The sequence below is a fragment of the Syngnathus acus genome, chromosome 3 (assembly GCF_901709675.1).
Source record: "Syngnathus acus chromosome 3, fSynAcu1.2, whole genome shotgun sequence".
Lineage (NCBI taxonomy): Eukaryota > Metazoa > Chordata > Actinopteri > Syngnathiformes > Syngnathidae > Syngnathus > Syngnathus acus.
The window spans coordinates 354,765-380,395 of NC_051089.1; the positions used below are offsets into that span (position 1 = coordinate 354,765).

General features: G+C 50.3%; 6 protein-coding genes across 16 annotated transcripts; 4 read left to right on the top strand and 2 right to left on the bottom strand.

Annotated features, from left to right (window-relative positions):
* Positions 1 to 758: 758 nt before the first annotated feature.
* On the bottom strand, positions 759 to 5,938 carry LOC119120815 (tryptophan 5-hydroxylase 1-like). Its single transcript, XM_037248031.1, has 13 exons — positions 5,822 to 5,938; positions 4,878 to 4,994; positions 4,606 to 4,807; positions 4,339 to 4,350; positions 4,155 to 4,252; positions 4,005 to 4,072; positions 3,725 to 3,921; positions 3,443 to 3,505; positions 3,291 to 3,363; positions 2,284 to 2,410; positions 2,121 to 2,216; positions 1,532 to 1,665; positions 759 to 1,337 (listed from the first exon to the last, which is right to left on the bottom strand). Exons 1-13 carry the CDS (start codon positions 5,936 to 5,938, stop codon positions 1,115 to 1,117), a joined length of 1,527 nt encoding a protein of 508 aa, XP_037103926.1. The 3' UTR covers positions 759 to 1,114.
* A 2,150-nt stretch (positions 5,939 to 8,088) lies between these two features.
* On the top strand, positions 8,089 to 12,829 carry LOC119120249 (gastrula zinc finger protein XlCGF57.1-like). Of its 5 annotated transcripts, XR_005097490.1 has the most exons (4): positions 8,089 to 8,530; positions 9,236 to 11,127; positions 11,211 to 11,271; positions 11,641 to 11,729. XR_005097490.1 is itself a non-coding variant. In XM_037246988.1 (3 exons), exons 1-3 carry the CDS (start codon positions 8,413 to 8,415, stop codon positions 12,489 to 12,491), a joined length of 1,092 nt encoding a protein of 363 aa, XP_037102883.1. In that variant the 5' UTR covers positions 8,091 to 8,412; the 3' UTR covers positions 12,492 to 12,829. The 5 variants fall into 5 exon arrangements, 3 of the variants coding, with proteins under 3 accessions (XP_037102882.1, XP_037102883.1, XP_037102884.1); XR_005097489.1 differs by lacking the exon at positions 11,641 to 11,729 and having other exon boundaries at positions 11,211 to 11,509; XM_037246988.1 differs by lacking the exon at positions 11,211 to 11,271 and having other exon boundaries at positions 8,091 to 8,530; positions 9,236 to 9,406; positions 11,689 to 12,829.
* A 592-nt stretch (positions 12,830 to 13,421) lies between these two features.
* On the bottom strand, positions 13,422 to 16,379 carry LOC119120267 (zinc finger protein OZF-like). Of its 4 annotated transcripts, none has more exons than XM_037247023.1 (3): positions 15,977 to 16,379; positions 15,251 to 15,379; positions 13,422 to 14,902 (listed from the first exon to the last, which is right to left on the bottom strand). In XM_037247023.1, the coding sequence occupies exons 1-3, from the start codon at positions 16,104 to 16,106 to the stop codon at positions 13,899 to 13,901; spliced, it is 1,263 nt and encodes a 420-aa protein (XP_037102918.1). In that variant the 5' UTR covers positions 16,107 to 16,379; the 3' UTR covers positions 13,422 to 13,898. The 4 variants fall into 4 exon arrangements, with proteins under 4 accessions (XP_037102918.1, XP_037102917.1, XP_037102916.1 ...); XM_037247022.1 differs by having other exon boundaries at positions 13,422 to 14,905; XM_037247021.1 differs by having other exon boundaries at positions 13,422 to 14,908.
* Positions 16,380 to 16,400: 21 nt separating this feature from the next.
* On the top strand, positions 16,401 to 18,730 carry LOC119120277 (gastrula zinc finger protein XlCGF17.1-like). 4 transcript variants are annotated; one of them, XM_037247040.1, is made up of 3 exons: positions 16,401 to 17,010; positions 17,712 to 17,856; positions 17,935 to 18,730. In XM_037247040.1, the coding sequence occupies exons 1-3, from the start codon at positions 16,887 to 16,889 to the stop codon at positions 18,692 to 18,694; spliced, it is 1,029 nt and encodes a 342-aa protein (XP_037102935.1). In that variant the 5' UTR covers positions 16,401 to 16,886; the 3' UTR covers positions 18,695 to 18,730. The 4 variants fall into 4 exon arrangements, with proteins under 4 accessions (XP_037102935.1, XP_037102937.1, XP_037102936.1 ...); XM_037247042.1 differs by having other exon boundaries at positions 17,717 to 17,856; XM_037247041.1 differs by having other exon boundaries at positions 16,404 to 17,010; positions 17,971 to 18,730.
* Positions 18,731 to 19,217: 487 nt separating this feature from the next.
* Positions 19,218 to 22,140, top strand: LOC119120248 (E3 SUMO-protein ligase ZBED1-like). The gene is made up of 6 exons (XM_037246985.1): positions 19,218 to 19,382; positions 19,520 to 19,728; positions 19,886 to 19,947; positions 20,054 to 20,162; positions 20,261 to 21,454; positions 21,749 to 22,140. The coding sequence occupies exons 2-6, from the start codon at positions 19,557 to 19,559 to the stop codon at positions 22,075 to 22,077; spliced, it is 1,866 nt and encodes a 621-aa protein (XP_037102880.1). The 5' UTR covers positions 19,218 to 19,382; positions 19,520 to 19,556; the 3' UTR covers positions 22,078 to 22,140.
* Positions 22,141 to 22,451: 311 nt separating this feature from the next.
* Positions 22,452 to 24,894, top strand: LOC119120274 (gastrula zinc finger protein 5-1-like). The gene is made up of 3 exons (XM_037247035.1): positions 22,452 to 22,884; positions 23,383 to 23,568; positions 23,852 to 24,894. The coding sequence occupies exons 1-3, from the start codon at positions 22,788 to 22,790 to the stop codon at positions 24,700 to 24,702; spliced, it is 1,134 nt and encodes a 377-aa protein (XP_037102930.1). The 5' UTR covers positions 22,452 to 22,787; the 3' UTR covers positions 24,703 to 24,894.
* Positions 24,895 to 25,631: the final 737 nt, after the last annotated feature.

Genomic DNA, 25,631 nt, shown 5'->3' on the forward strand with positions numbered 1-25,631 from the left:
CTGGGCGAGAGCTCGGTCCCGCCCGGTCCGACTACGATTCCCATCATGCACTCGCTATTGCATCTCAAAGATCAGCGTTTTAATCTCTTCAAATGCATCGAGGCAATTTCCATATGGTTGAAATTGTTCTCCGGAGTCTCCCGATCCATCCAAAATGAGTCTTTGCGTAATTCGTGCCCCGCCCAAAATGACGCTTACGTCACAAGTGCCACCGTTTTGCAACAGTCGGTCGCGGAGACCCAAGAAAAAGTCAGCTCCCCGAATGCACCTTTCTCTCACACCTCCGCTCGACGCAGAGCGGTGGATCGTCGTATGTCTTACGACATTCGCCCGCTTTGAATACTGATGCTGCTGCTCCTGGTGCTGGTTCTGGTGCAATTGCGCCATGTGGAACGGTCCCGCAGAGTCCCACAGAGCACACTGCGGTGCACGCTGCAAAAGTGCACGAATCGAACGAGTGTGATCCCGGTCCAACTGTTCCCCAGGTGACCGACGCGGACTGCCTTGTGGGCGGTACCAGGCGCCGCCGATGTTGTCGTCGGCCAGAAGCAATTCATCTGGAGGGAGGGGAGGAAGGTGAGCGAGAGAGCGAGAAAGCGAGCGAGCGAGCGAGCGAGCGAGCGAGCCTTTTTGGCAGCAAGCAACGTGTTGGCGTTTTGTCCAAAACTGCCACGGTCGCCTTTTGTCTTAGCGCCAACAAAACTGGCTGTCGTGTAGTTTGTTGTGAAAAACGTGTGTTTGGTTTTTATTTCTTTTTGCTTGTTAAAATCAAGACGGTTACCAAAATGAATCTAAAGCTGTCCAAAATGTTGGGGCTCGTCACACCTGTCAAGTCGGCAAAGGCGCTCTTAATAACAAGCATTTGCGCAAGTAGCTCTTGATACCACTTTCATTTTATGTTTCAAACATGACAACATTGACGCTTGCAGAACAAACCACAAATGGCGTCGTTAGCTCTTTTTCATCAGCAGAGAATAGCGTTGACCTTTTTCAGCAAATTGCGTTTTTCCCTTCTACAAAGTTAAGAGCATTTTGGAGACACAAATCATGATTGCGTTCATTCAACCAAGACTTCAAAACGTCTCCGGCTGGCCTTAGCACAAGCCTAGGTCGCTCACGCGTCACAGGGCGGCGGCGGCAGCGGCGGCGGTGGTGGGCGGCGCGGCGCTGCGCTGCGCCTGCCCAGCCTGTTGAGGGCGTCGTCCACCACGTCCAGCTCGTGGCGCAGATCTCGGAGCAGCGTTTGGATGCTGCCGCTGTCCTTCAGCACGGCCACGCTCTGCGTGTACGCGTCGTAGCGCACCGAGAAGGGCCGGCGGATGCGCTTGGCAAACTCCCTGCGAGCGAGCGAGCGGTTGCAAAAAGGCTCACCATTATACAAGGTTCAAGTCACTTGGGTGCTTAGCCGGAGATTTTGGTGGTTCTTATTAAGTTTGAAGTGCCAATCTTACGACAATGTAAATATGTTTAAAGTTGGAAGTCTTATTTACACATATCGCGGACTCAACGTATTTGTTTTTCTTTCCCCGACCTCATTTTGCTCTTGGCGTCGTCGAAGGTTTCGGTGACGAAGTAGACGTTCTGGAAGGCGGTGATGACGCATTCCTCGCCGCACGTCAGCCGAGGATCGAAGGGACGCACCTCGGCCTCGCCCGACAGCGCGTGCTCGCCGCAAAGGACGCACACGCACAAAATTACAAACAAACTAACAAAAACGTCCTTCTGAATTCAGACACGCACGTTTTGGGTTTGGCCGCTAAGGGGCAGCAACATCGCAAAATGGAATGCAAACTAATTCAAAAGCACACTGATGACCAACTATCAATTAAATGGCAAGCTAACAATAATAATAAAACTGAATTCAAGTGATTCAGTCTTGAAAATTACAATTGCCGTGATTAAAAAAACCCACAGCAAACTAAGAATCACACGGCCAAAACAATGTACAAAACTAATTGCGTATCAATACAAACCAATGAATGAAACACAAATCGCTGACATTTACGTTTAGAAATAGCTCATCCGTTTTTCACCTAGATAAAAATGGTTATTTTGCAAAACGATTGGAGTAATGGGACAAGGTTTGCAAAGCGGAAAGTAGGCGGCGGCCTCGGCGCTACCTTGAGCTCGCCCACGGACGAAAGCAGGCCAGCCCCGTAGGCGCGAAGTCGTCCGTCCTGCTTGCACAGTCCGAACTCCACCGTGAAGAAGTAGCACTGAAGCAAAGAGGTTGAGAAAGAGCAGCGCAGCGCCGCGCGCTCGCTCGCTCGCTCGCTCGCTCACCGTGGCCAGTTTGAGCACGGCGTCGTCGTCGGCCCCCAGCGACGCTAAGCCCATCTCCTGCGAGAACTGCGCGAAGCTGGGCTCGGCCAGCAGCGGCACGTGGCCCAGCAGCTCGTGGCATGTGTCCCTGCGGCCAGGCGGTCAGGCGGGCGGTTGTTCAGGCGGGCGGTCAGGCGGCCGACGCCAGCCACAAAAAAGCAAGCACATCGTGATAGCGTAGCATTTAGAAAGACGAGCTGTTGTGCCCAAAACCTCAAGGATGCTTTTGTGTCCCGGACGAAGGCAACTTTCTTCTTTACGCAAGACAATGAAGAGTGTTCAACTAGCCCATTTTGTAAACATTTGAGATGGTTCATAGTCTGGGATTAGTCTCATGTACGTATGTTTTTTGTTTTTTTACATGTTAGTGCCCAATAGAGCCACCGAGTTTTTTCAGACCATTTAGTCTTCAGTGACCAGAATGAAAAGGTTTTTCACAGGCAATTTAGTCATCAACGAGCCCATGGAGGCTCAGATACGGCCCACCAAATGATTTTATGTGGCCCGCAAAGACCAATTGTGCATCCACTACAAATTGTTTTCACTTTCCAAAATAGAGAGATTGCTCGCAACTTTTGTTAGCATTCATCTTTTTCAAACATCGAAACACTTTGTACTAGTCTCTGATCTCAAAACTAGCTATTCATCAGTATACTCTCATATATAATATCCGACGTTGACGGTTACAATGGCCCACCGAGGGAAACGATGACTACGATGCGGCCCGCCACAAAAACGTTACTCGCCTAACGATGAATTGTGTAAAAGTCAAAGCCCATTTGCAGATTTTGACTCAAATAACGTGGTTTTGTATACATCAAAGATGATGAGGATGAGGAAGCCATGGTCAAAGTTGGAGCCAAAGCAAATTGGAAGCAAAGGCCCACGTTTGTGCAAGCACACATGGAACGGCTTCTAAATAAAGGGCTCGCGCACTGAGCGCTTTTGTGTGCTGCCTTTGGACTTACGGTTCGGGTGTGTAAAAGGGGTCTGAGCTGTGCCGGACGTACTGAGTGCAGTGGAAGACGCGGAAGGCCAAACCTGCCGAGGAGGGAGGGACGTTTGCGTCAACGGGGCATCAAAGAGGTGCCATATCGAAAAGGCTTGAAAAAGCCAGAACCTGCCAGGAAGTCTCGGGGAGACAAGTAGCCCCACACCGGACGGATGCTGAAACCAGAGCGCTCTACACGCACACACACACACACACACACACACACACACACACACGCACACACACACACACACACAATATCTTTCTTTAATAGTCCCAAAAATGTGAACGCCAGACTCCAAATTGCCTGTAATGTGCTAAAAAGTCTGTTGTGTACAACTTCCAGGCAAAAGCATTTTTGACATGTCGAGCTGAAGACTCGTTTTGGTCTCGTTTTTGCACTTGGGGCACCTTTGAGGAAGCGCGAGACGTCCTCCAGCTGGGGGATGTTGTCCTCCTTGTAGTTGCAGTGTTGCTCCAGCAGGGGAAGGTTGTTGAGAAACTCCTTGCAGGCGTGGCTGGGGTAAAGTTTGTTGAGCTCCCGGAAGACTCGAGCCCAGGTCTGGACCTCCTCCGCCGTGTAGTCCACACGGGGGATCTGCTCGCCGCTGCGAACCATTAGCGACACCGCTTTGAAAAACAACACAAAGAAGGAGAAGAAGAAGAAGAAAAAAAGGAGGTAGCAACTTACTGTTTGTAGCCGCGAGCCAAATCGGCAAAGTAGTTCCTTCGTTTGCGGTAAACGCTGTCCTTGAATCCCTACAAGAGACCGACCGACCACATTTGTCTTCGGCCTTGATGGATTTGCCTCGTCGCCTTTGTGACTTTGGCCGGAACAAACCGGATGGTCGGCGTCCAAGTCGGAGCCGTACATCAGGACCTGCTTGCAGAGATCCAGATCGGAAATCTTCTCGGGGAACCAGGGAACTGCCCGCCCCACTGAAAGTCAAAAGTCAAAGTCTGCTTTATTGTCAATTTCTTCACATGCCAAGACACACATAGAAATCAAAATTACGCTCCCACTGAAACAAATGCATCTGGTGTGGGGGGGTTTTTTTGGAAACATTATTCGTTTTGGTGAAGAGGAGCTCGTCTATGATGATGATGAAGAACTTGCACTTCTCATTGATGGATGCAAAAAAGTGCACGTTAGCGTTTTCTGCTTTGAGGCGCTTCAAAAACACATTTTGTCTGATGTTTATAAAACAACGCTGGAGTGGTGCGAGGCTTGAGTCAAATCAATCAATCAATCAATCTATATATGTTTGGGCGTACGATCCGCACGGGCCTACCATCCACAGTCGGGTCTGGGTCCTCGGCATGGCGTTGGCTTTCTGGCGGCATTATCTCCACCACGTCGGCGTGCTGGGCCAGAAGCTGCGTCAGCTCTCTGAGCTGATGGTGATCGCTGTCGCAGTCCACGAAGATCTCAAAGTCGGAATTTCTGCGCTTGGACTTGCGCGACTCGATGTGAACCAGATTGACGTGCTTTTCCTGCCATCCCACGTCAAAGGCTCAAGCTAAAGAAAGCAGCTGGACAGTCTCCTAGGGCGGGCGGCTTTACCTGGAAAGTCCCGAGAGCCCTGACCAGACCGCCCACTTCGTTCTTGAGGGAGAAGAGGATGGTGGCGCCGGCCTTAGCGGCCGTCTTGCCGGAGACGCTTCCGGAAGCCGCGGCCATCTGCGGACGCAAAAGGTAAGGCCGTGCGTTGCGCAAACACCGGACTGGACCACGCTCAAGTCACATAACCCGAATTCAAAACGAATCATAATACAGAGTCGAGGAAACGGTTCTTATTTTGAGGAATGGGAGGGCCACGTGTGGGCCGCCGCCGCCGACCCCCCAGTTGCCATCTGGCTGACCGTTCGTTCACCTGTCCATCTGGAGGAGAGCTTTCGCACCAAAGCGGCAATTGTTGGAAAGCCGCACATTTGCGGCTGCAAAGGTGAAAACAAAAACATGACAACTAAAAGGCCCGTTCTTAGCTCCAAACAAGAATGCTCATTTATGTGCTGGGGATGACAATGGTGCGAGCTTTCCTTTCGGTGCTTTAACCAAATCTTGCCTATTATCTGCTTGACTTTTGAAATAATGGTGAAAACTCGCCAAATAAGCTCGAATGGTGTTGCTCACACAGCAAACCAACGTTTGTGCTACTTACAGTCTATTTGTAGTCCCGCTCGGAAGATGTTTGAAGATGGGCTCGCTTTGGCTTCCTCGTGTCGACGCAGCCTCTTGGGAATGATCGACGACGCTTCTGACGCCGCTCTTCTCATAAGACCTGTGTGTGTGTGTGTGTGTGTGTGTGTAGGAGGCGCTCATTTGTCATTGTGGCTCAAGGTGTGGAGGTGGGGCTCCTCAAGTGGGAGGAGCGGCCCCATCCACCCACTTATCGGAGCTCGGCTGCTCATCCGAAAGCAGAAAACATTCTGAATCTTGGTTCCAGCCAATTGTCATTTTTCAATTGCGATGTCAATTGGGAATGGAGCCCAAACGGGGATCCTCACATTGACAAAAGGAATGAACAGCGTGACGAACAGCGTGACGAACAGCGTGACGAACAGCGTGACGAACAGCGTGACGGTTGCCCTCCTCGCCCCAAGCCAGAGACAGGAAGTCTCCATCCCTCCCATCCGTCAGGCCGCTTAATGACATCTGAGAGCTAAATGCGATCTGAAGATGCCATCCGCTGGCTCATCTGCTTCACCTTCATGTGATTAGGCGCACGCTAATTGAGGCGCACACGCCGCCTTGATTGCGTTTGCCTCGGTCCAGGGGCAACGTGGCGGGCGGGCGGGCGATGAGCCCAGAGAGCCCGTGACGAATGGCAGGTGCGCGAGGACCGTCCCACTCAAGTGATGTTTGAGGCAGTGACCAAAAGATGTCCAAAGCCAATGAGTATTTGTCTTCTTGCGTCCCACAGATATCAGTGAAGCTCTCGATCCCGAGCTACAGGAGCCCGAGTCTCCCCACATCGAGGAGGAGGACGACTTTCATGTTAAGGAGGAAGAAGAAGCGCTTCTACACTTTACTGAGGAGGAAGCGGGCCCACCTAGTTCTTGCATTAAAGAAGAATTGGATGACATCAAGTGGCCTTTGACCTTTAGCCCCCTGAAGAGATGGAAGTGAGGACAGCGGAGGGGCAGAGCTTACAAGTAGCAGAAACGCAACGGAAGGTGACGGAGGAGCACGAGCAGACGGCCTCTTAGCCCCACTGTCGGACGACGACGACATGACGTCGCACGCACTCTCCCCAAACTGAGGAAGATGAACACTACAAAGTCATGTGACTTGCCACACCGATGACAACAAAAGCACGGAATGTGAGTTCCAAATGGAATTACACATGAGAACGCCAAAGCTTTCGCCTGCTCACTTTGTGGGCAAAGATTCACTCACAAAGGACAAGTAAGGACACACGCCCAAATACATACTGGGGAGAAACCTTTCGCCTGTTCACTTCCTTGGAAAGCAAAGTTTAGCAACGCACACCAAAGCGCACACTGGAGAAAAACCTTTTGCCTGTTCAGTTTGTCCGAAAAGATTCGACATTAAGGGACATTGAACGAGGCGCACACAAATATACACACACAGGAGAGAAACCTTTGGCCTGCTCAATTTGCAGCAAAGCCTTCTCTCAAACGGAAAGTTTAACAATCCACACAAGAAAACACACCGGAGAGAAACCTTTGGCCTGCTCAATTTGCGGCGAAGCCTTCTCTCAAACGGAAAGTTTAACAATCCACACAAGAAAACTCACCGGAGAGAAGAAATCTTTGGCCTGCTCACTTTGTGGTCAAATATTCTTTTTAAAGACAAGTTTAAGAGTGCAGGAAAAAACGCACGCTAGGGAAAAACCTTTTCCATGCTCAGTTTGTGGGAAAGGCTTCTCGGGAAAGCACAATTTAACGACGCACGCAAGAATACACAGCGGCCGGGCCGGAGAGAAAGCTTTGACCTGCTCAGTTTGTGGGAAAAGCTTCTCTTTGAAAGGACAATTGGCGAGGCGCGCAAAAATACACACGAGAGACAAACCTTTTCCATGCCTGGTTTGTGGGAAAAGATTGATTCTCAAGGAAGGGACGTTTAGTAAGTCACACGCACACAAGGCAACACACTGGAGAGAAGCCATTCACTTGCAGTGTGTGGAGCAAGAGATTCTTTCATAAGATTGACGTGAAGAGACACAAACGTGCAGCGGTCAATTGGATGTCCAACTTGAGTCGCTGGAAGAGTGTACGGTGGGGGAATGGGAGACGTCCCTCCTCTGCAACTGGCTCCTAGTCTGAGCTCAGGCACCAAACTACTGACCAAAGAGCACGGAGATGCGGTCAAGATCCACGTACCGATCTTTTTCTTGCTTCTGAGTGTGCATGACATCTTAGATTGATTGATTGATTGATTTTTTGGGGTGATGTGTGAGCATGTTTGCAACTCTACACTAAGTGTGGAAGTCGGCTTTCTGACTTGAAATATTCGTCAACTCCTGTTGAACAAATGAAATAATCAATCGTGCGTCTTGACTATTTTTCCTGTTGAACATTTTTGGCCTTCGAGCGCAAGTCACGTGACAGGGACGTGGCTGCATTGGCACCTAGCCATTCAAAGAAGTCGTCAAAAGACTTGGAAGTCATCCGTTCCCGTCCCCCCTACATCTTATTCAGTATTGCATCTCTTTTGTTCTACGTACACGGAAGCCAAGTCTCGCGGGTGAGTGTCTAAATGACGACCGCAAGATGGAGACACCGTCCCGAGTGGTTCAACTTCCGCCGCTCAACTACTTCCGGTTCGGAATTATTTATTTCGGTTTTGCTTTGCTTTGCTTTTCCGACGTGGCCACACACTGGTCGCTTCATTCCTCTACCCAAGTTCGAATTGGGCGGATTGAAGCGTCGACACAGGACGTCCGTCCGAACTTAGACATCGTTTGTGACCTTTTCGTACGCGCGCGGATCATCTCGCCTCAGTACACGTCCAAGCTTCTCTAGCTAGCTTCTCTTATTTGAGCTAGTTAGCCGCTTACAAAGACAGACGTTCGCCTAGACGCATAGGCAAGGGAAGATCAAGTGAGTGTAAAGTGTTGGATCGTTGTGTGAAAATGTGTTCAAGAGGGGCAGCGCAGTGCGAGGAGGGACTTTGTGCAACAAAGGAGCGGCGAGGTCAACTGCCCGACGACGCCGTTTTCAACGAGACTCCACTTGTGGTCCACGCAGCAGGTCGGTTCACGATTCATTGGTCTTTTGCTCACGAGGGTCGCGTGCGTGCCGTCCCGTCCCATCCCATCCCCTCCCATCCCAGCTGCCTGCCTTCAGGTCAGCCCGAATCGGTCGCCAGACAATCTCAAGGCACTCACAGACGAACGGAAAATTTGGCGCGCTCAGTCGGGCTACCGTGCATGTTTTTGGGGAATAAACCGGAGCACCCAGAGGAAAGTCACGCAGGCACGTGGGGAACACGCAAAGTGCACACAGGAAGGCCAGAGCCGGAATGGAAACCGCAAAGGCGGACGTGCTAACGCGGCTAATGCTTTCCATCTCACTGGAAAGCCTCATGTGCACCTCCTGGTGGCCAAAGCCTTGATTGGCATTTGAACTGTGCGATTGCTTTTTTTAATCGATCAATGTCCGCATGGAATCAAAAGCCTAAAATGTACGACAGCTAGCCAGACGGTGAGACATGAACTGGTCCAATTTCCGTTGATCAAACATGTCATGTAATACGCTTAACTAAATCTAAATGAACTTATTTGATGGCTTCTAGAGAAATGGAGGTGTTGGTGTGGATTTTTTTTCATTTGTTGCAAAACTCTGCTTTGAAATGACAGTAGAGCAGTTATATTGATTATTTCTGTTGGCGACTCAATGAGACACACCATCAGTCACAACAGGAGACTTTAGCAAAATGTGTCTTGTGTCCTGCAGATGTCACGGAAGGAGATCTCGGTTCTTGGCGGCGGCAGCAGCTGCAGTCACTCCACATCAAGCAGGAGGAGTGGCCCAAGCCGTGTCACATTAAAGAGGAGGAGGAGGAGGAGCAGGAGGATGAAATCACCACGTTTCAGTTGACTGACGTCAGTGTGAAGTTTGAGGAAGGTGAGGGAGAACACAGCGGAGGATCAAACCGTCTCGCGTCGGCCCCGCAATCAGATAGTGACGACGCCACCTCGCACTCTTCTTACCATGACGACGATGGACGCGCTCGACGTGACGTGACCGGTCAGACTGACAAAAACCCACGTGTGAAATGTTCTCAGTGTGACAAAACCTTTGTCTACAAGTCAAGGTTGAAAAGACACTTGAGAACGCACACTGGAGAAAAACCATTTAGTTGTTCCCTGTGTGGTAAAAGCTTCTCTCTCAAGGCACATTTAACGGCACACAACACGACGCACACCGGAGAGAAACCTTTTGCCTGCTCGGTTTGCGATCAGCGCTTCTCCAGAAAAGAACATTTAACAAGGCACACAAAAAGACATAATGGAGAGAAACCCTTTCCCTGCTCAATCTGCGGTAAAAGCTTCTCCGAAAAGACCCATTTGAAGATACACACCGGCACACACACGGGAGACAAGCCGTTTGCCTGCTCAGTGTGTGGCAAAAGCTTCACTCTGAATTCACTTTTAACAAGGCACACACAAACACACGCTGAAGAAAAACCTTTTGTCTGCTCTGTTTGCGGGAAGAGATTTGGTCACAAGGGAGATTTGACCAAACACACGCGAACGCATGCGGAAGAGAAACTTTTTGTCTGCTCCGTTTGTGGTAAAAGATTCACTCTGAAAGAAGGTTTGACCAAACATTCCAAAACGCACACGGGAGAAAAACCTTGCGCTTGCCCAGTCTGTGGCCAACGCTTCTCGGAAAAGGCCCGCTTAACCAGACATATCAGAACACACACTGGGGAAAAACCATTTGTATGCTCACTCTGCGGTCAAAGGTTTTCCGAAAAGGCCCGTTTAACGCGACACGCGCGGACGCACACTGGAGAGAAGCCCTTTGCGTGCTCCATTTGTGGGAAAACCTTCAACCGAAAGACCACGTTGAAAGCGCACACCCGAACCCACACTGGAGAAAAGCCTTTTGGCTGTTCACTTTGCGGCCAAAGATTCTCAACCAACGGGAATTTAACCATCCACATGAAAAGACACGGCGGAGAGAAGCCATTCGCTTGCTTATTCTGCGGCAAAATGTTCCGTGAGAATGGACTTTTAAAAATGCACACGAGGAAACACACCGGAGAGCAGCCATTTGCCTGCGCACTTTGTGGCAAAAGGTTCTCCCAGCGGGCCGAGTTGACCAAACACGCGAGGACGCACACCGGAGAAAAACCTTTTGCCTGTTCAGTGTGCGACAAAAGATTCAACGAGAGCGGCCATCTCACCAGGCACACGAGAACCCACACGGGAGAGAAACCGTTTGTCTGCTCACTTTGCGGCAAAGGATTCGCCGAGAACGGCCACTTAAGACGACACACCAGAACACACGCGGAGGAGGAGCAGCCGGCCGGTGGCTCGCAGCCGGCCGGTGGCTCGCAGCCGGCCGGTGGCTCGCAGCCGGCCGGTGGCTCGCAGCCGGCCGGTGGCTCGCAGCCGGCCGGTGGCTCGCAGCCGGCCGGTGGCTCGCAACGGGTGTGATGAACGACGGACGAGTAGCTGGAGACGCTCAAGTGCGACCCTCCCTGTGGCACCGCAGGAGGGCGCTGTTGGACAGGGCATTTCCGGTATAAATAGGAAGTCCCCAGTTACCGTGAAGTGGCAAGTTCCGGTGGGTGGGTGCCCAGGGAGATTGCTGGGCGCACGCCATCTGCCAATCTGGTAATGATTGCTTTTGTATTTCAGTGGTTGTTTTTTTTCCCTCTGGAATGATTATCGTCTGGTCAATGTGTTTTATATGACAGGGTGGATTAGTGGTCGAGGCTTCGCGTGCGAGTGACTGGGTTTGGGTGTGCGACACTTCAGGTAGGCGCTATTCTCATGTTTCTAAGCGTTCCATATTAAAATGGAGTTTCAACTGTTTAGGGACACGTGTTTGCTTTTTACAGTTGCTCAGGTGTACCGTTGCCTGCTGTTCTTAGTTCTCGTTTTGTTGTTTCGGTTAGGCCGCCGCCGCGCTTGGGTCCTGTAAAGGCGGATCAACCTCGTGAATCTTTTCTCTGTTTGTCCCGTAACGTGTCACTAATAAACCTTGTCAACTTCATTTCTTCTTGCTTCATTCATTGGGAGACCGACCACCCGCGCTACATTAAGTTCAAATGGCTCGATACAGTTCATGTACAAGGCCCGTTGGATTGAACTCACAGCAGTAAATACTTGGCTTTTTCCCCGGAGGTGAGGCTTGAGGAGCAAGGCTTGACTTGTGCGTGTTGTGCCCAGCAGACGTGGGTGAAGAAGATCTTGAGCAGAAGCCGTGGAGCTCCTCCGGGATGCAGCAGCGGGAAGCAGAGCCCTCAAACATGAAAGAAGAAGAAGAGCAGCAGGAGGAGGACGTCACCGCCTTTCCTTTGACCATTATCGTGAAGAGCGAAGACGACCCCGCGGGAGGCCGCCGATCGGACAGCCTCGTAGCGCCACGCTCGGAGAGTGACGACGCCACGTCGCGCTCCCGGGACACTGATGTTGCTCAACACGCAAAAGGTGATCTGTGGAGTCACGCTGACAAAAAACATGTCAAATGTTCACAATGTGACAAAAGCTTTGATCGAAAGTCACTCTTGATAAGACACACGAGAAGCCACACGGGAGAAAAACCTTTTGCCTGCTCGCTTTGCGGTAAGGGATTCTCGTTAAAGACAAATTTAACAATGCACATAAGGACACACACCGGGGAGAAACCCTTTGCCTGCTTCGTGTGTGGTAAAAGATTTGCTAAAAACACAAATTTAACCATTCACACGAGAACGCACACTGGAGAAAAACCTTTTGCGTGCTCCTTTTGTGGGAAAAGATTCACTCAGAAGGGAGATTTGACAATGCATACCAGAACGCACACGGGAGAAAAGCCTTTTGTCTGCTCCGTATGCGGCAAACCATTTACGGAGAAGAAAAATCTAACCACGCACGCTCGAACGCACACTGGTGAGAAACCGTTCAAGTGCAGCGTGTGTGACAAAAGCTTTTATGTCAAGCGCGAGGTGAAGCGACACAGGTGTGCCGGTGAGAAGAGCGACGCTCGCTCTTGACCCAACGGAAGAAAGCCAGGCCGCTTGGAAACGAGCTGATTTTCAATCAATAAACTGGGCGAGTGAAGAAGCGCACGGTGTCGTGCGACTGAGTCACTTCTGTCAAAAGTCGACTCAAGGTCCTCTGGTGAGTTCCTTGAACGCTTCCTGTTTAGCACTCAAACGGTGCTCCTTCACTTTGAGCTGCCACTCCAGCGTGTGTGTGTGCGTGGGGGTTGTGTGTCACCGCGTGTCCAAAATTCATCCTGACAACCACAAAGAGGTATTTGCTGTCACATGTTGAAATGATTTTGGTGTGTGCAGATTTTCTACAAAGTGAAACATCCATTTTAGTGATGGAAAAAAAAAAAACACTTTCACCCAATCTTCAGTCATGAATGAACCGCAGAGAATTGGACGTATGGAAAAGCTGAGTTCCTTTTTTCTGATCGCAATCAAGTCAGCAGTCCGACTCCAGGCGAGTATGGGAAAACGTCCAGAAGTGGCGAGCCTTCCCAGCAGGGCAAAACATCTTCCAGGAGGAAGCCAGCCAGCCAGCTAGCCAGCCAGCCAGCTATGCAAGCCATCCATCCAGCCAGCCAGCCGGCGATGCAAGCCATCCATCCATCCATCCATCCAGCCAGCCAGCCAGCCAGCCGGCGATGCAAGCCATCCATCCATCCATCCATCCATCCATCCATCCATCCATCCATCCATCCATCCATCCATCCATCCATCCATCCATCCATCCATCCATCCATCCATCCATCCATCCATCCATCCATCCATCCATCCATCCATCCATCCAGGACAAGAACCACTGTGAGCAAAAAGAACAGAAAGGCGACCGCTCTATTCTTCCGACTGATGAGTCGAATGTTGACCTTTTGGCAAGGCGTCTTAATAGTTACAAGTGGCACAAGAAAACCAATACTGAGCGTCAAAACTCGGTGACAATTCTGGAGGTATTTCTTTATTTTCGTTGGGACTTTTCTTGGCCTCCTGGGGCTTACATGTTGTTCATATTTGTCAACAAACGCCGTGAAGCCTTTTGAGCCCTTTTTTTATTTCCTGCGACAAAGGCCGACAGAAATCCGCTGGACTTGACCTGAGAGAGAAACGCAGGCCTCGCTCACGCTGAATCCCAGACGGACACTTGAGAGCGGTAAAGGTTGGACCCTTACGATGCTTTCTACTTTCAAATGTACACTCAATGACAAGACGATTGCCGCGTTGGGTGTTCTCGCAAAATACGTATTTCCTTTTTGCATTCATTTCATGCATTTTTCAGTCCAACTGTTTATTGCTTTTGTTGCACGTTAGGTAAAGCTGGTCGCAGTACGAGAGTGGGAGGGAGGGAGGGAGGGAGGGGCAACATTGAGGTTTCCAACGTTCCACACGCAGACACTCGGCAGGTCAAAGCATTCTCTAGCGCGTGTGTGTTGGTGTGTGCTTTGTCAACTCGTCTCTTCGAGTGAATATTTGACCGCAAATTGAGCAGGCAAAAGGTTTCTCCCCAGTGTGAATTTTTGTGTGTATTGTCAAATGTCCCTTATAAGAAAAGCTGTTACCGCAAACTGTGCATGCGTAAGGTTTCTCACCAGTGTGTGTTTTGAGGTGTTCTCTCAAATCTCTGTTCTCAGAGAAACTTTGACCACAAATAGTGCATGCATAAGGTTTCTCACCCGTGTGAGTTCTCGTGTGGACTGTCAGTTGACTCTTATGAGAGAATCGTTGACTGCAAAGCGAGCAGGCAAAAGGTTTTTCTCCAGTGTGCGTTCTTGAGTGTATAGTTAAGTTGCCCTTCAGAGAGAACCTTTGACCACAGTCCGAGCAGGCAAAGGGTTTCTCCCCACTGTGTATTCTCGCATGATTCCTCAAGTCTCTCTTTACGGAGAATCTTTGACCGCAAACTGAGCAGGCAAAAGGTTTCTCTCCAGTGTGTGTGATTGTGTGTTTTGTCAAATGACTTTTATAGGAGAATCTTTGATTACAAACTAAGCAGGCAAAAGGTTTCTCGCCAGTGTGTATTCTCACGTGTCGTTTCAAAACCCACCTGTCAGCAAACGTTTTACCGCACTGACAACATTTGCAGCGCTTGTTGCCAGTGTGAAATGTCACATCAGCGTCAGACTCTTCATCGTCATCATCGCACACTGATAGTGGAGCCAAGAGGCCGTCTGCTTGTGACGCTCCATCGCCCTCTGCTGTCACTTGTTGACTTGAGCCGCCGCCGCTGCTGCTGCTTGGAGGCTCCGCCCCTCTGCTCTCCCCACTCTGAACTTCATCACCTTCACTCTTCAGAGGGTCAGAGGTCAACGGCCAAGCGGTGAGATGCTCCTCCTCCTCTTTGACGTGCTCCTCCTCCTCCTCTTTCATGCCAGGAGACTGCAGCAGGTCTTCCGCTTGATTGTGGGGGGCCTCTTCATCTTCTGCTTCAGGTGAGCAAAACAACAAGGTTTGGTCGGGTGGTACTAAAATGATTCCAAAGCAGAACAATATCAATGGCAGATCCCGTCCTTTTGTGTCACGTACTTACACCTTTGACTCTTCAAGTGAGAAACTGTGTCGTCAAAAGCAACTTTCCTTCTGACACAGTCTGTTTGAATGGAAACTTTTGAGTTGCATCATTTTGTGATTCAATCTATCTGGAAGCAGCTCACACTTCCTCTTTGCGTTCCGCACTTTTGAATACCGTACGTCTGAAGTCGGGAGCGTGACATAACGAGCCGTCTCATGATTGTGAGGCAAAAAGGTTTTCCGCCCGTGCTCTGGATCACCTTCTTCACTCTTGACGATGACATCGGTCAAGGGAAAGGCGCTGATCTCCTCCTCCCGTTTGTCGTCTTCCTTGAGGTGAGGCGGGTCGGGCTCCCGCCGCTCAACATGAAGATCCTCCTCCGTGAAGTCTGCAGGACGCAAGAAGACGATTGCCGAGGCTTTAAACACGCAGTTGTGTCTGGCAGATCCAACTGAGCCAGTGACATTTTGAATCGGGCTGGACAAGCTGTATCGAGTCATTTGCCAGGTGGACGTCATTCAAAATTGGAAATGAAGCGACGCCGCTTTGTAAATCCGTCTGGATGGGCAACAGCGAAAGTCCCTCTTTTTCTCACAACAGACGACTCCATTGTCAATCGTTACAAAGGAGTTTGTGACCGTGACCTCGAATTAGCTGTCGCACCCCACTTACAGGCAATCAAACCAAACACAATGTGGACGAAGCTCCGTGTTATTTGACGCTCGCGGCTGTCGATTTTCTGTAAATGCCCTGTCCGTGTGGAATGAACCACCTCAAAACCCAAGGAATGCAATTTGATCTCTCTCGACGCGGTAGGACACAGCACGACTGGGCACTCGGTCGACTATTCTCACACTTTGACACGTACTCATCAGGTGATTTTTAAGCAAGCTACCGCTGGAGTGCACAATCATTTGTAAACGCAAAACGCGGTCAGTCGTCATGATGGAAAAGAGAAAGGAGTGAGTAAGTCAAGTGACGCAACCTTTGCGGTGGAACACAACTCGAGGCTTCTTGCAAACACCATCCGGTTGTTGACCTTTTCGCCTGTTCCTTGTTGTGGTTTCACAAACTTCTTCCTCGTAATCTTCTTCTTTGACGCGTTTAGCACACATTTCACACGACAATCAACAACACTTGACACTCACAGACGGTCTCGCTCACACGCCCGTCTCTTTGTTAGCGGCTAGCGAGCTAAGCTAAGCTAAGCTAAGCTCTCGGGAAGTTTCAACGTGCGCTGACACGAGTTTAGACTGATTCAAGTAACGATCATGATATATGTCTTTGGAGATTACGTCAAGGAGTGATGGAAGTCCTGTGTCGCGTTCTTAGTATGTTCCAAAATCATGTCATCCGAATGTTTATACTTCCGTCTCTTTTGTGACGTAACGTCCCGTCACACAACACCCTGGCCGACGCAATACGGCCATCTAGCGGTGATGACGGCAAATAGCACAAACTGCTCACTCACCATCGGCAAACGCAAGTGTTTGATGACGCATTTTCTTACTAGGCGCAATGTTCCAACTGCGCACTCGGTCCAATTTCGATGAAAAAATATATCCCTACTCTCAGCATTGTGATGCATATTAAGTTCGACCAAGCGGAGTTGCCGTACTTCGTCGCACTTGTCTGCTGCGGTGCGGCTAACCAAACGGGCTACGATAAATAACTTCCTAAATTCTGCAGAACGCATCGAAATCTTTAGGGGAGTAAAAATCCTTAAGTAAGTCTTCGTGGCCGGATAAAGTCCTCTCGATGCACATTGAACATTCTCCATTTAACATAGCGTAGCTAGCTTGCTAGCCAGGGGTAACAGTCGCGCGTTTGTTAGCATCACGAAGCTAATTTGAGACCAAATGTGAATGTAAAGAACTTGTGATCATCGTGTGAAAATGTGTGCCGAATGTGTGAAAGAAGAAGATTATGAAGAGGAACTTTGTGGCTCAAAAGAGGCGAACGAGCGACAATGGCTGCATGCACATTGCAAGAAGTCTCGAGTTGAGTTCCACGGAAAAGGTTTGTTCCTTTTTGTACTCTCACCAATTGACTTTGTTGTTGTTGGAATAATCACAATCACTGACATGCTGTACGTATTTTCACATTTTATGCAGCAGTCTGTATTACAGCGGTACTTTGATTGACAGGTTTAACTCAAGCGAGTAGCTTTATTTATTTACTCCAATCGCCTTTCCCCCCTTGAGCCCTCACCCTCAAATACCACAATTATTCTTATTTATTTGTGTATTTGTATGTTCATTTATTTATTTATTTTCTTCCAGATCCAGCCTGATCATTTATTAGTTGATATTATCTACAGTGGATGTAGAAAGTCTACACACGTCTGATAAATTGCAAATTTGTTCTGATTGAAAGAAATTAGATGGACAAAGCTTTTATAGCAACTCTCAGTCCTTTCAGCTATGGTACTTTTCATGTTAACTAGTTTATTCATGTTCTTTTAGACAAGACTGATACTTTATTTTTTTTAAAATTCTATTCAACAGGTTTATTCCTGTTTGTTTAGCCAAGAGTGGTACAAAGAACAAAAAATATATTGAATTATTTGTCTTTAATAAATCTTTCGGTATACTCATTTCATGATTTTCCATGAGTGTGCTGACAGAATGAAACAGAGCACTTTTGTTATTCAAAGCTAATACTTATTTATAGATTATTTGTGGTATTGAATCAATAAAGCATCCTCCATTGTATTTCAGAGCAGCCACACTTCAAAGCGGAAGAGCAGGGGGGAGACGTCAGTGAGTTTCCATTGACTTTTGTCGTTGTCAAGATTGAAGGTGAAGACAACTGTGAAAGTGAGGAGAACAGAGGGACAGAGCCGTCAAGCAGCAGCAGCAGCATGCTCAGCAGCAGCAGCATGCTCAGCAGCAGCAGCATGCTCAGCAGCAGCAGCATGCTCAGCAGCAGCAGCATGCTCAGCAGCAGCAGCATGCTCAGCAGCAGCAGCATGCTCAGCAGCAGCAGCAGCAGCAGCAGCAGCACACCTCAACCCCTGACAGCAGAAGGTGATGGAGACCACTGTGGAGGAGCACCATCCCACAGCCCCTTGGCTCCCCTCTCGGACGGTGATGACATAACGTCACACTCTTCTGAAACTGATGATGAGGAACACGCTCATGCGGACATGCCATTTCACATTGACAAAAAGTATGCAAAATGTTCACATTGCGACAAATCTTTTTACAAGTCCTCACTGAAAAGACACACAAGAACGCACACGGGAGAGAAACCTTTTGCCTGTTCAGTGTGTGCTAAAACATTCTCGAGAAAGGGAGATTTAGCAACACACCAAAGAACACACACAGGGGAGAAACCATTTGTCTGCCTTTTTTGTGGCCGAAGATTCACTCAAAGTAACACTTTGACAGCACACACTAGAACGCACACTGGTGGCAGACCTTTTGCTTGCACCCTTTGTGATAAAAGATTCACTCAGAGAGCAAATTTAATAGCACACACAAGAACACACACTGGAGAACAACCGTTTGCCTGCTCAGTTTGCGGCCAAAGATTCTCCATCAAAGCAAATTTAACAACACACACAAGAACACACACTGGAGAGAAACCTTTTGCCTGCTCAGTTTGTGGTCGAAGATTCTCTGTGAAGAGAAATCTCATGAGACATTCAAGAAGACACACTAGCGAGAAACCTGTCAGTTGCAATGTAGCCAGTCTGTGACTTTTCAACCATTAAAATGTTATACCACTGTTTAAAGGCATGTTTGAAGAAAAAAAGAACACACACACGCACAGATGCAATCTAAATCAATCAACTTGTTTTCAGTCCGAGGTGTTCAGATTTTTGATGTACAATCTGCGATGATAAAGCAGTGATGTTCGTTTGGGAAGGAATGAAGTGAGTTGACTTAAGAGAGATAGGCCATGTCAAAATCCCCATTTTCGACTGGCTTGATGTAGGTCGGTGCTCTTTGCTATTCCACGCGGAGTCATATGTTGGTTGGTTGGTTGCTAGGTAATGCCCCTCGAAAGTGTTGAATGGCGATGAGCATTTCAGGTTGCGGTCAGATCAAAGCAATTGCTCAGAAGTCTTCATCGCCAAGGCAGCACTTTATTGGGCGGCCGCTGTAACAATGAACAAATCAATCAATACCAAAGTAGTAAAAAGCCCAAAAGTCAACCGACATCCGAGTCGCCGCCTGGCAAGTGACGGAAAGACTATGCGGAAGTGACGCCGGACTATGCGGAAGTGACGTCGGACTATGCGACATGACGCACGCGGGGCATAGTCGGGAGCAGCCGTGAGTGAGCATTGCCGCAAAATGTTGCTAGCGCAGCTGATTTTCGTCTCCTGTTCGCGGTAGACAGACCGAAGCATCCTCCTTCACCACTATCCTCACCACAAAAAGGTTCTTGATGAAAAGTTGGTGTCAGCTTCAAGTCGTCTCGGTGCATTCTCAATTCAGCTTAGCTAGCTTAGCTAGATAGCCGCTAACGCAGAGACGCCTTTCGGTTGTTTTTCTTTTCTTCTTCTTCTTCTTCTCAGCACAGCGCTCAGTGTGCTGCTTATCGCGTGCGTCACAATGTGTGCAAAACGTGTGAAAGAGGAGGAAGTTTGTGGAGTTAAAGAGGAAGAGTTCGAGGAGGAAGTTTGCGGAGTTAAAGAGGAAGAGTACGAGGAGGACGTTTGTGGCGGCGTTACAGAGGAGAAGGAGACGCAACTCCTGGACGCCCGAGTTGCGCTCCACGGAGCAGGTTTGTTGAGCTCGTTTGCCCAAGCAGGTGACACGTGACGTATGAAGCAGCAACCGCTTCATTTTCGGAATCGGTTGCGCAATTTGCTCGCGTTGTTGCTCTTGAGTTGTTGTTGACAAATTGATGACATACATCTCTCTGATCATTATGGAGCAAGACAGGAAGAGAGGTCGTTCTTCGGACATGTGGGAATACTTCAGTCTGATCACCCCCGATAAGGTACGTGCCTGCCAGCCAGCCAGCCAGCCAGCCAGCGTGCCAACGTCGACACGGAGGAGCCGAGCTAGGAAGTTGAACTCGGTTTTTAACACGCACTTCCGCCCAGGTCCGGTGCTTGGTGTGCTCGGCCGAACTCAAGTACCACGGCAATACGTCGTCCATGGTGAGGCACTACACGGCCAGGCACGGACCCGCTCTGAAACAGGTCACCGCAAGTGAGTGGAGTCCAGCCAGCCAGCCAGCGCTTTGGCCAAGGGCGGCGAGCTGAGCACCTTTGCCCGTCCGTCCGTCATTTATTTGTCTTGCCATTCAGCGGGCCGCAAGCAGGAGCTGGACGAAGCGCTGGCCAACATGGTGGTGAAAGACTGGCAACCTTTTTCCGTGGTGGACGACTGCGGCTTCAAGGCGCTGGTGGCGTCGCTGGATCCCGCCTACGTGCTCCCGTCCAGACGGGCCCTCAAGAAGATGGTGCTGGAGAAATACGAGGAGGAGCGGAGCAAGGCCGAGGCGGCCGTGCGCCAGGCCGAAGCCGTCAGCCTGACCGCCGACACGTGGAGCTCGGTGGGGGCGGACGCCTGCCTGGCGGTGACCTGCCACTTTCTGGACCAGGCCATGAGAGTGGCCACGGTGCTTCTGGGCGTGCGGCCTCTGCCGCAATCGCACACGTCCGGTCACGTGGCCGACAGCTTGACGGCGCTCATGGAGGAGTGGGCCATCGAGGGCAAGGTGACTTCCATCGTGACCGACGCGGCGCCCCATATGGTGGCCTCGGTGCGCGATCTCAATTTGAGACACGCGCTCTGCTTTGCCCGCTCGCTCAATTTGGTGGTCAAGAAGGCTCTGGACGCCACGGCGGGCCTGCAAGAGCTCCGCGGCAGGGCGCGCCGCCTGGTGGCTCTCTTCAAGAGCAGCGCCGGCGCCAGAGAGAAGCTGAGACAAGCGCAGGCGCAGACGGACGCTCCGGCCGCGCCGCTCGTCCAGGAGGCGGACGCGCGCTGGACCAGCACCTTCCTCATGCTCCAGCGCCTCTCGGAGCAGCGACGGTGCGTGGGCGCGGCGCTCGCCGGGCTGGAAACGCCGCCGCTGTCCTCTCAGGACCACGAAACAGCGGCCGCGTGCCTGCACCTGCTGGCGCCCTTCTACCAGGCCAGCCTGGAGATGGCGCAGGAGAAGAGACTGTCGGCCTCCAAGGTGATCCCCATCACAAAAATGCTGCTGCTGCACTTGCACGAGGCCAACGAAAAGACCAGCCACGCCACGGCCAAGCAGCTGGCGCACAACCTGCTCTCCGTCATGCAGGAAAGGTTCGACACGCTGGAAAGCCAGACGGCCTTGACCCTCTCCACCCTGCTGGATCCCAGATTCAAAACCTTTGGCTTCTACGATCAAGCGCGCGCGCAGACCTCGCTCAAACGCCTGGCGGCCCAGTGCTCGCAGGTCATCATGCGCGCGCCCGCCGAAGAGCGGCCCTTTGCGTCGGCGCCCTCGTCGCCGGCCAACGTCGCCGGTGGGTGAAATCGCCGCTCGCTTCTGCCCGAAGGCGGCGGCGAAAGCGCTACAGTGGCGGCGGCGAAAGTTGCGCTACGGCGAAAGTTGCGCTACGGCGAAAGTTGCGCTAGGGCGAAAGTTGCGCTACGGCGAAAGTTGCGCTACGGCGAAAGTTGCGCTACGGCAAAAGTTGCGCTACGGCAAAAGTTGCGCTACGGCAAAAGTTGCGCTACGGCGAAAGCGCTACGGCGAAAGCGCTACGGCGAAAGCGCTGCGGCGACGCTAACCCTAACCCTGTTTGCACCCGCGCCAGGTATCGACCTCTGGGAGAGCCTGGACAGAGACGCCTCGGAAGCCATGCGGCGGTCGCGCAACGCCTCGGTGGACGCCACGCTGGAAGTGCAGCGCTACGTGAGCGACCCGCCCCTGGGGCGAGCGGAAGACCCGCTGGCCTACTGGCTGAGCCATCGCAACGTTTACCCGCATCTCTTCCGGCTGGCCAAGCATTTCCTGTGCACGCCGGCGTCGTCGCTTCCTTGCGAGCAGGTCTTCTCCAAATGCGGAGAACTTGTGAGCAGGAAGAGAAACCGACTCAGCCCCAAAAGTGTGGAAATCGTCACGTTCCTCAATCAAAGTCTCTGAGCGGCCGGCCGGGCGGATGATGGCCATTTTCTAAATGCAATTAAATGTAGTGTTTCGAGAAGTCTTTTTGATTTGCTTTCTTTAGGTTTTCTAACAGCTGTTCGACGGGAACGTGGATTCTCGCCTTGGTGGCGCTTCCGCCTCAAGGCAGGCCACTTGGACAAACTGCGTAGGATCGGTGAGTGCGTCTACCAAAAGGAAAACAAAGGGGACCTGGGTAGAAGGAAGAGAAAAAAATCTTATCGAAACAAATACCCAAATACCTCGTCATAATACTTCTAGGGACCGTTCAAAGTTTTGACTTGTGATGGTGAAGGACCATGTGCTGTGTACTGCTATTACCGCTAGATGGCAGTAACGCCAAGGCTATGAAGTTCTCCGAGCGGATGTTGCATGGAAGAGTACCGGGAACTCAACGTTGCGGTTCCGTGATATCAACACTAGTTTGGACGCCCTAAATCCTCGTCGCGCGCGGATGGATGTAGATTAACCAGAGTTAAACGTCACACTTGAAAGAGTGCTTTCCGGATAAACTCCTCCTTCCGCCGTCGCCGCACGTTCTACCGACCTTAGCTTAGCTTTTATTAGCCGCCCAGTGTTTCTCTCTCCCAAAGGGCCGGCTCTAGCTCTGACTCTGGCTCTGGCTTCCCTTGCCACCTTTGGGAAAACCGCGGCACTTGAGAGTGTTCGCGTAAAGTGTTTGTGTGAAAATGGGCACAATGAGTGGAACAAATGAGGAGAACGAGCATCAAGGTCAACTACAGGACGCGGTTCTCCAGCATCCTCCAGTCGTGTTGCACACTGCAGGTTCGTTTCCTTCAGCTCCCTCTCTCCCTCTCTCTCTCTCTCTCTCTCTCTCTCTCTCTCTCTCTCTCTCTCTCTCTCTCTCTCTCTCTCTCTCTCTCATTTGTTTAGTTGCTGATGAAGCCCGCCCGCCCGACATGCGGTTCAAATCCTGATCAGGATTGTTCTCAGGCTCCTACAGAACTTGCTGATCCTATCAATCGTGTCTGTTGAAGGGGAGAAAGACAGACTACTGAAACGTGCACGTAGGATAGCCACACCTGTGCCAAAATATCAGCTACTAACTTTGACCTTGAATTTAGTTAAGTCATTCATTGGTCAAATCTATCTTGATGTGATATAGAAGACTATTTTCTTGGAGTTGATTTTCTTTTTATCTTATCATTTATTCGCTTACTGTTGAAAGCTGCCTCACCTTGATGAGGACCAATCAAGAATATCTCATCATAAACTATACCAAGAGTAAGACTTGTCCAGAATATGTCTTTCGGTGTCTTGCAGGCGTCACGGGTGGAGATGTCGGTCCTGAGCGGCACGACTCGGAATTCGCCAACGTCAAAGAGGAGGAGTGGGAGGCTCCAGAGCCTGCCCACATGAAAGAACGGGAGCTCGAGCTGCAGCTTCCTCACGTCAAAGAGGAAGAACAGGAGGTTCCGTTCATTGGCATCGTTGTGAAAAGTGAAGATGGTGAGGGCGAGCCCGATGGCTCAGAGCAGACGGCCATCAGAGCCTGATCGACGAATGAAGATGATGCACATCCAAACGTGACTCATTTCCAGCAAAACTAGCTCAATGGTCAATGATGTTCACCTGATCCTTCTGTGCGTTTGCACGAAAAGCCTTCTTAAGCGGGCGGCCTCAACACAAATGGCACTTTCTAGTCATGACAACTCTTTTCACTGACTGCTACAAACAAAAGCTATGGGAGATTTGATTGATTTGTCTTCTTGTGTGTGTGTGTGTCTGGCAGACGTCAGTCAACAGGAGCCAGAGTCACCTCAGGCTGAGGAGGAGGAGGAGCTCACCGAGATGCCGCCGACCGGCAAAGAGGGGCTTCAACGTGAGGAGGGCGGAGGGACGGGGCCTCTCGGCCGCAGCTCTATGACACCTGAAGGCCACCCTGGAAGATCCCATGCGGACGGCCTCTTGGCTCCGCTTTCAGATCACCGCCACGACATTTGGCACTCTGGTAATAACCATGAGGATGATGGAGGCAGCATTTCATGTCAGACAGACAACATGCGCTGGACATGTTCTCAGTGTGACAAAACATTTGAAGCCAAGTCCAATTTCAAAATGCACACTGGAGAAAAAGCTTTGGCCTGCTCGCTTTGTAGTCAAGGAGCCCCTTTGACAAACATTCAGGAAAAACATTTTGCTTGCTCAGTCTGCCACTTCAAATTCCGGAAGCATTGCAATTTAAAGGCCCACATAAGAACACACACGGGAGAGAAACCTTTTGCCTGCTCGGTCTGCGAGAAAAGATTTACTGAAAAGGGACATCTAAGAACGCACTCAAGAACACACACTGGGGAAAAACCTTTTGCCTGCTCAGTGTGTGAGCAGAGGTTCTCGGAGAAGGGAAGCTTACGAAAACACGCGAGAACCCACAGTGGAGAGAAACCTTTTGCCTGCTTCGTTTGTGCTAAAACCTTCACTCAGAAGGGACATTTAAGAAGGCATTCGAGAACGCACACCGGAGAGAAGCCTTTCAGCTGCAATGTGTGTGCTAAACGCTTTGCCAATAAGTATCAGGTTACAATCCATCATTGTGCTGCTGGTGAGAAAAGCAGTGGGCATCAAGCTTCAAACAGACAGTGACCAAACAAAGTCAGCTGGCTGCGCAAATCAGTGGAAATATTCCACAGCCTTCCATTAGAAGGAAGGCATCATTGGATTTGTCCGCTCTGACTAAATTCGTCTATGAACTCTTTCGATTGGTTGGACTTGATGTCCAACAAGGGTGCTTTTTCAAGTGCTCTAGCGCTAAAGTCGAGCTGGCGTTTTGGATCATGTGTAGCTAGCCGGCTGCATCATGTTGGGAAAAACATGCCATGGCAATATGATAAAGAAATTACGTTTTTCCGAGCTCATGAAAGAAATAGATGCTGTAGCAATAAGCACGCTCAATGTATTCTTTGCTCATTCATTGTAATTAACCTTGATCATGTTCATACCTGGATGATGATGATGATGCGCATATATCGGGCTTTTCAACTGCTTTTGTCCGTGCTACCGCCAGTAGAGCAGAGCTGTAAAAAGCTCCCTCCCTCCCTCCCTCCCGTCAAAAGCAAAGGTGCAGACCTTTGTAAGGGGCCTTTTGACTTTGTTTTTCTGCTCATCATAAGCAAAGATATGATTCATTTGACAAATCAGTCATTTCATTGATTCGGTTGCGTTTTGTCAGTCGTCGAGCGAGGAAAACAAAAATGGAATGGCCAACTTGCCCAACTGTTTCCTTTGGACACAGCTAGGAGATGAGCCATCTGCGCCTCCAAAGTGGCTTCTGTTGTTTGGTGCTAAATCACAGGGAGTGAAATTCTGCTAGGGTGGCTGGCCCACTAGCTGTGCCTATGTTACAAAGCTCTGTATGCCGTGCCAGTGGTTCTGATTGACTAAGTCACTTTGTATCAATTAATAGGAGTACGTACACATTGCTGTTGCGTATTTCTCCTTTCTTTATTGACACATTGGAGTGTTTGCAATTCCAACTGCGGCCAGTCTCAAGTTGAAGTCAAGTTCAAGCGCGC

What these genes read in the sequence shown, in the direction of transcription:
- LOC119120267 (XM_037247020.1), bottom strand. Translation starts at nt 16,106, where the DNA reads ATGTGTGCTAAACGCGTCAAAGAAGAAGATTACGAGGAAGAAGTTTGT. An exon ending in AGTTGTGTTCCACCGCAAAG is followed by an intron (nt 15,380 to 15,976) that starts GTTGCGTCACTT and finishes TGCGTCCTGCAG; the next exon opens with ACTTCACGGAGGAGGATCTT. An exon ending in CATCGTCAAGAGTGAAGAAG is followed by an intron (nt 14,912 to 15,250) that starts GTGATCCAGAGC and finishes TGTTTTGCTCAC; the next exon opens with CTGAAGCAGAAGATGAAGAG.
- LOC119120248 (XM_037246985.1), top strand. Translation starts at nt 19,557, where the DNA reads ATGTGTGCAAAACGTGTGAAAGAGGAGGAAGTTTGTGGAGTTAAAGAG. An exon ending in GTCTGATCACCCCCGATAAG is followed by an intron (nt 19,948 to 20,053) that starts GTACGTGCCTGC and finishes ACTTCCGCCCAG; the next exon opens with GTCCGGTGCTTGGTGTGCTC. An exon ending in TCTGAAACAGGTCACCGCAA is followed by an intron (nt 20,163 to 20,260) that starts GTGAGTGGAGTC and finishes CTTGCCATTCAG; the next exon opens with CGGGCCGCAAGCAGGAGCTG.
- LOC119120815 (XM_037248031.1), bottom strand. Translation starts at nt 5,938, where the DNA reads ATGGAGACTTCCTGTCTCTGGCTTGGGGCGAGGAGGGCAACCGTCACG. An exon ending in CGTCTCGCGCTTCCTCAAAG is followed by an intron (nt 3,506 to 3,724) that starts GTGCCCCAAGTG and finishes GTGTGCGTGTAG; the next exon opens with AGCGCTCTGGTTTCAGCATC. An exon ending in GACGCCAAGAGCAAAATGAG is followed by an intron (nt 1,338 to 1,531) that starts GTCGGGGAAAGA and finishes GCTCGCTCGCAG; the next exon opens with GGAGTTTGCCAAGCGCATCC.
- LOC119120274 (XM_037247035.1), top strand. Translation starts at nt 22,788, where the DNA reads ATGGGCACAATGAGTGGAACAAATGAGGAGAACGAGCATCAAGGTCAA. An exon ending in AGTCGTGTTGCACACTGCAG is followed by an intron (nt 22,885 to 23,382) that starts GTTCGTTTCCTT and finishes GGTGTCTTGCAG; the next exon opens with GCGTCACGGGTGGAGATGTC. An exon ending in CGTTGTGAAAAGTGAAGATG is followed by an intron (nt 23,569 to 23,851) that starts GTGAGGGCGAGC and finishes TGTGTCTGGCAG; the next exon opens with ACGTCAGTCAACAGGAGCCA.
- LOC119120277 (XM_037247040.1), top strand. Translation starts at nt 16,887, where the DNA reads ATGTGTGCCGAATGTGTGAAAGAAGAAGATTATGAAGAGGAACTTTGT. An exon ending in AGTTGAGTTCCACGGAAAAG is followed by an intron (nt 17,011 to 17,711) that starts GTTTGTTCCTTT and finishes ATTGTATTTCAG; the next exon opens with AGCAGCCACACTTCAAAGCG. An exon ending in TCAAGCAGCAGCAGCAGCAT is followed by an intron (nt 17,857 to 17,934) that starts GCTCAGCAGCAG and finishes CAGCATGCTCAG; the next exon opens with CAGCAGCAGCATGCTCAGCA.
- LOC119120249 (XM_037246987.1), top strand. Translation starts at nt 8,413, where the DNA reads ATGTGTTCAAGAGGGGCAGCGCAGTGCGAGGAGGGACTTTGTGCAACA. An exon ending in ACTTGTGGTCCACGCAGCAG is followed by an intron (nt 8,531 to 9,235) that starts GTCGGTTCACGA and finishes TGTGTCCTGCAG; the next exon opens with ATGTCACGGAAGGAGATCTC.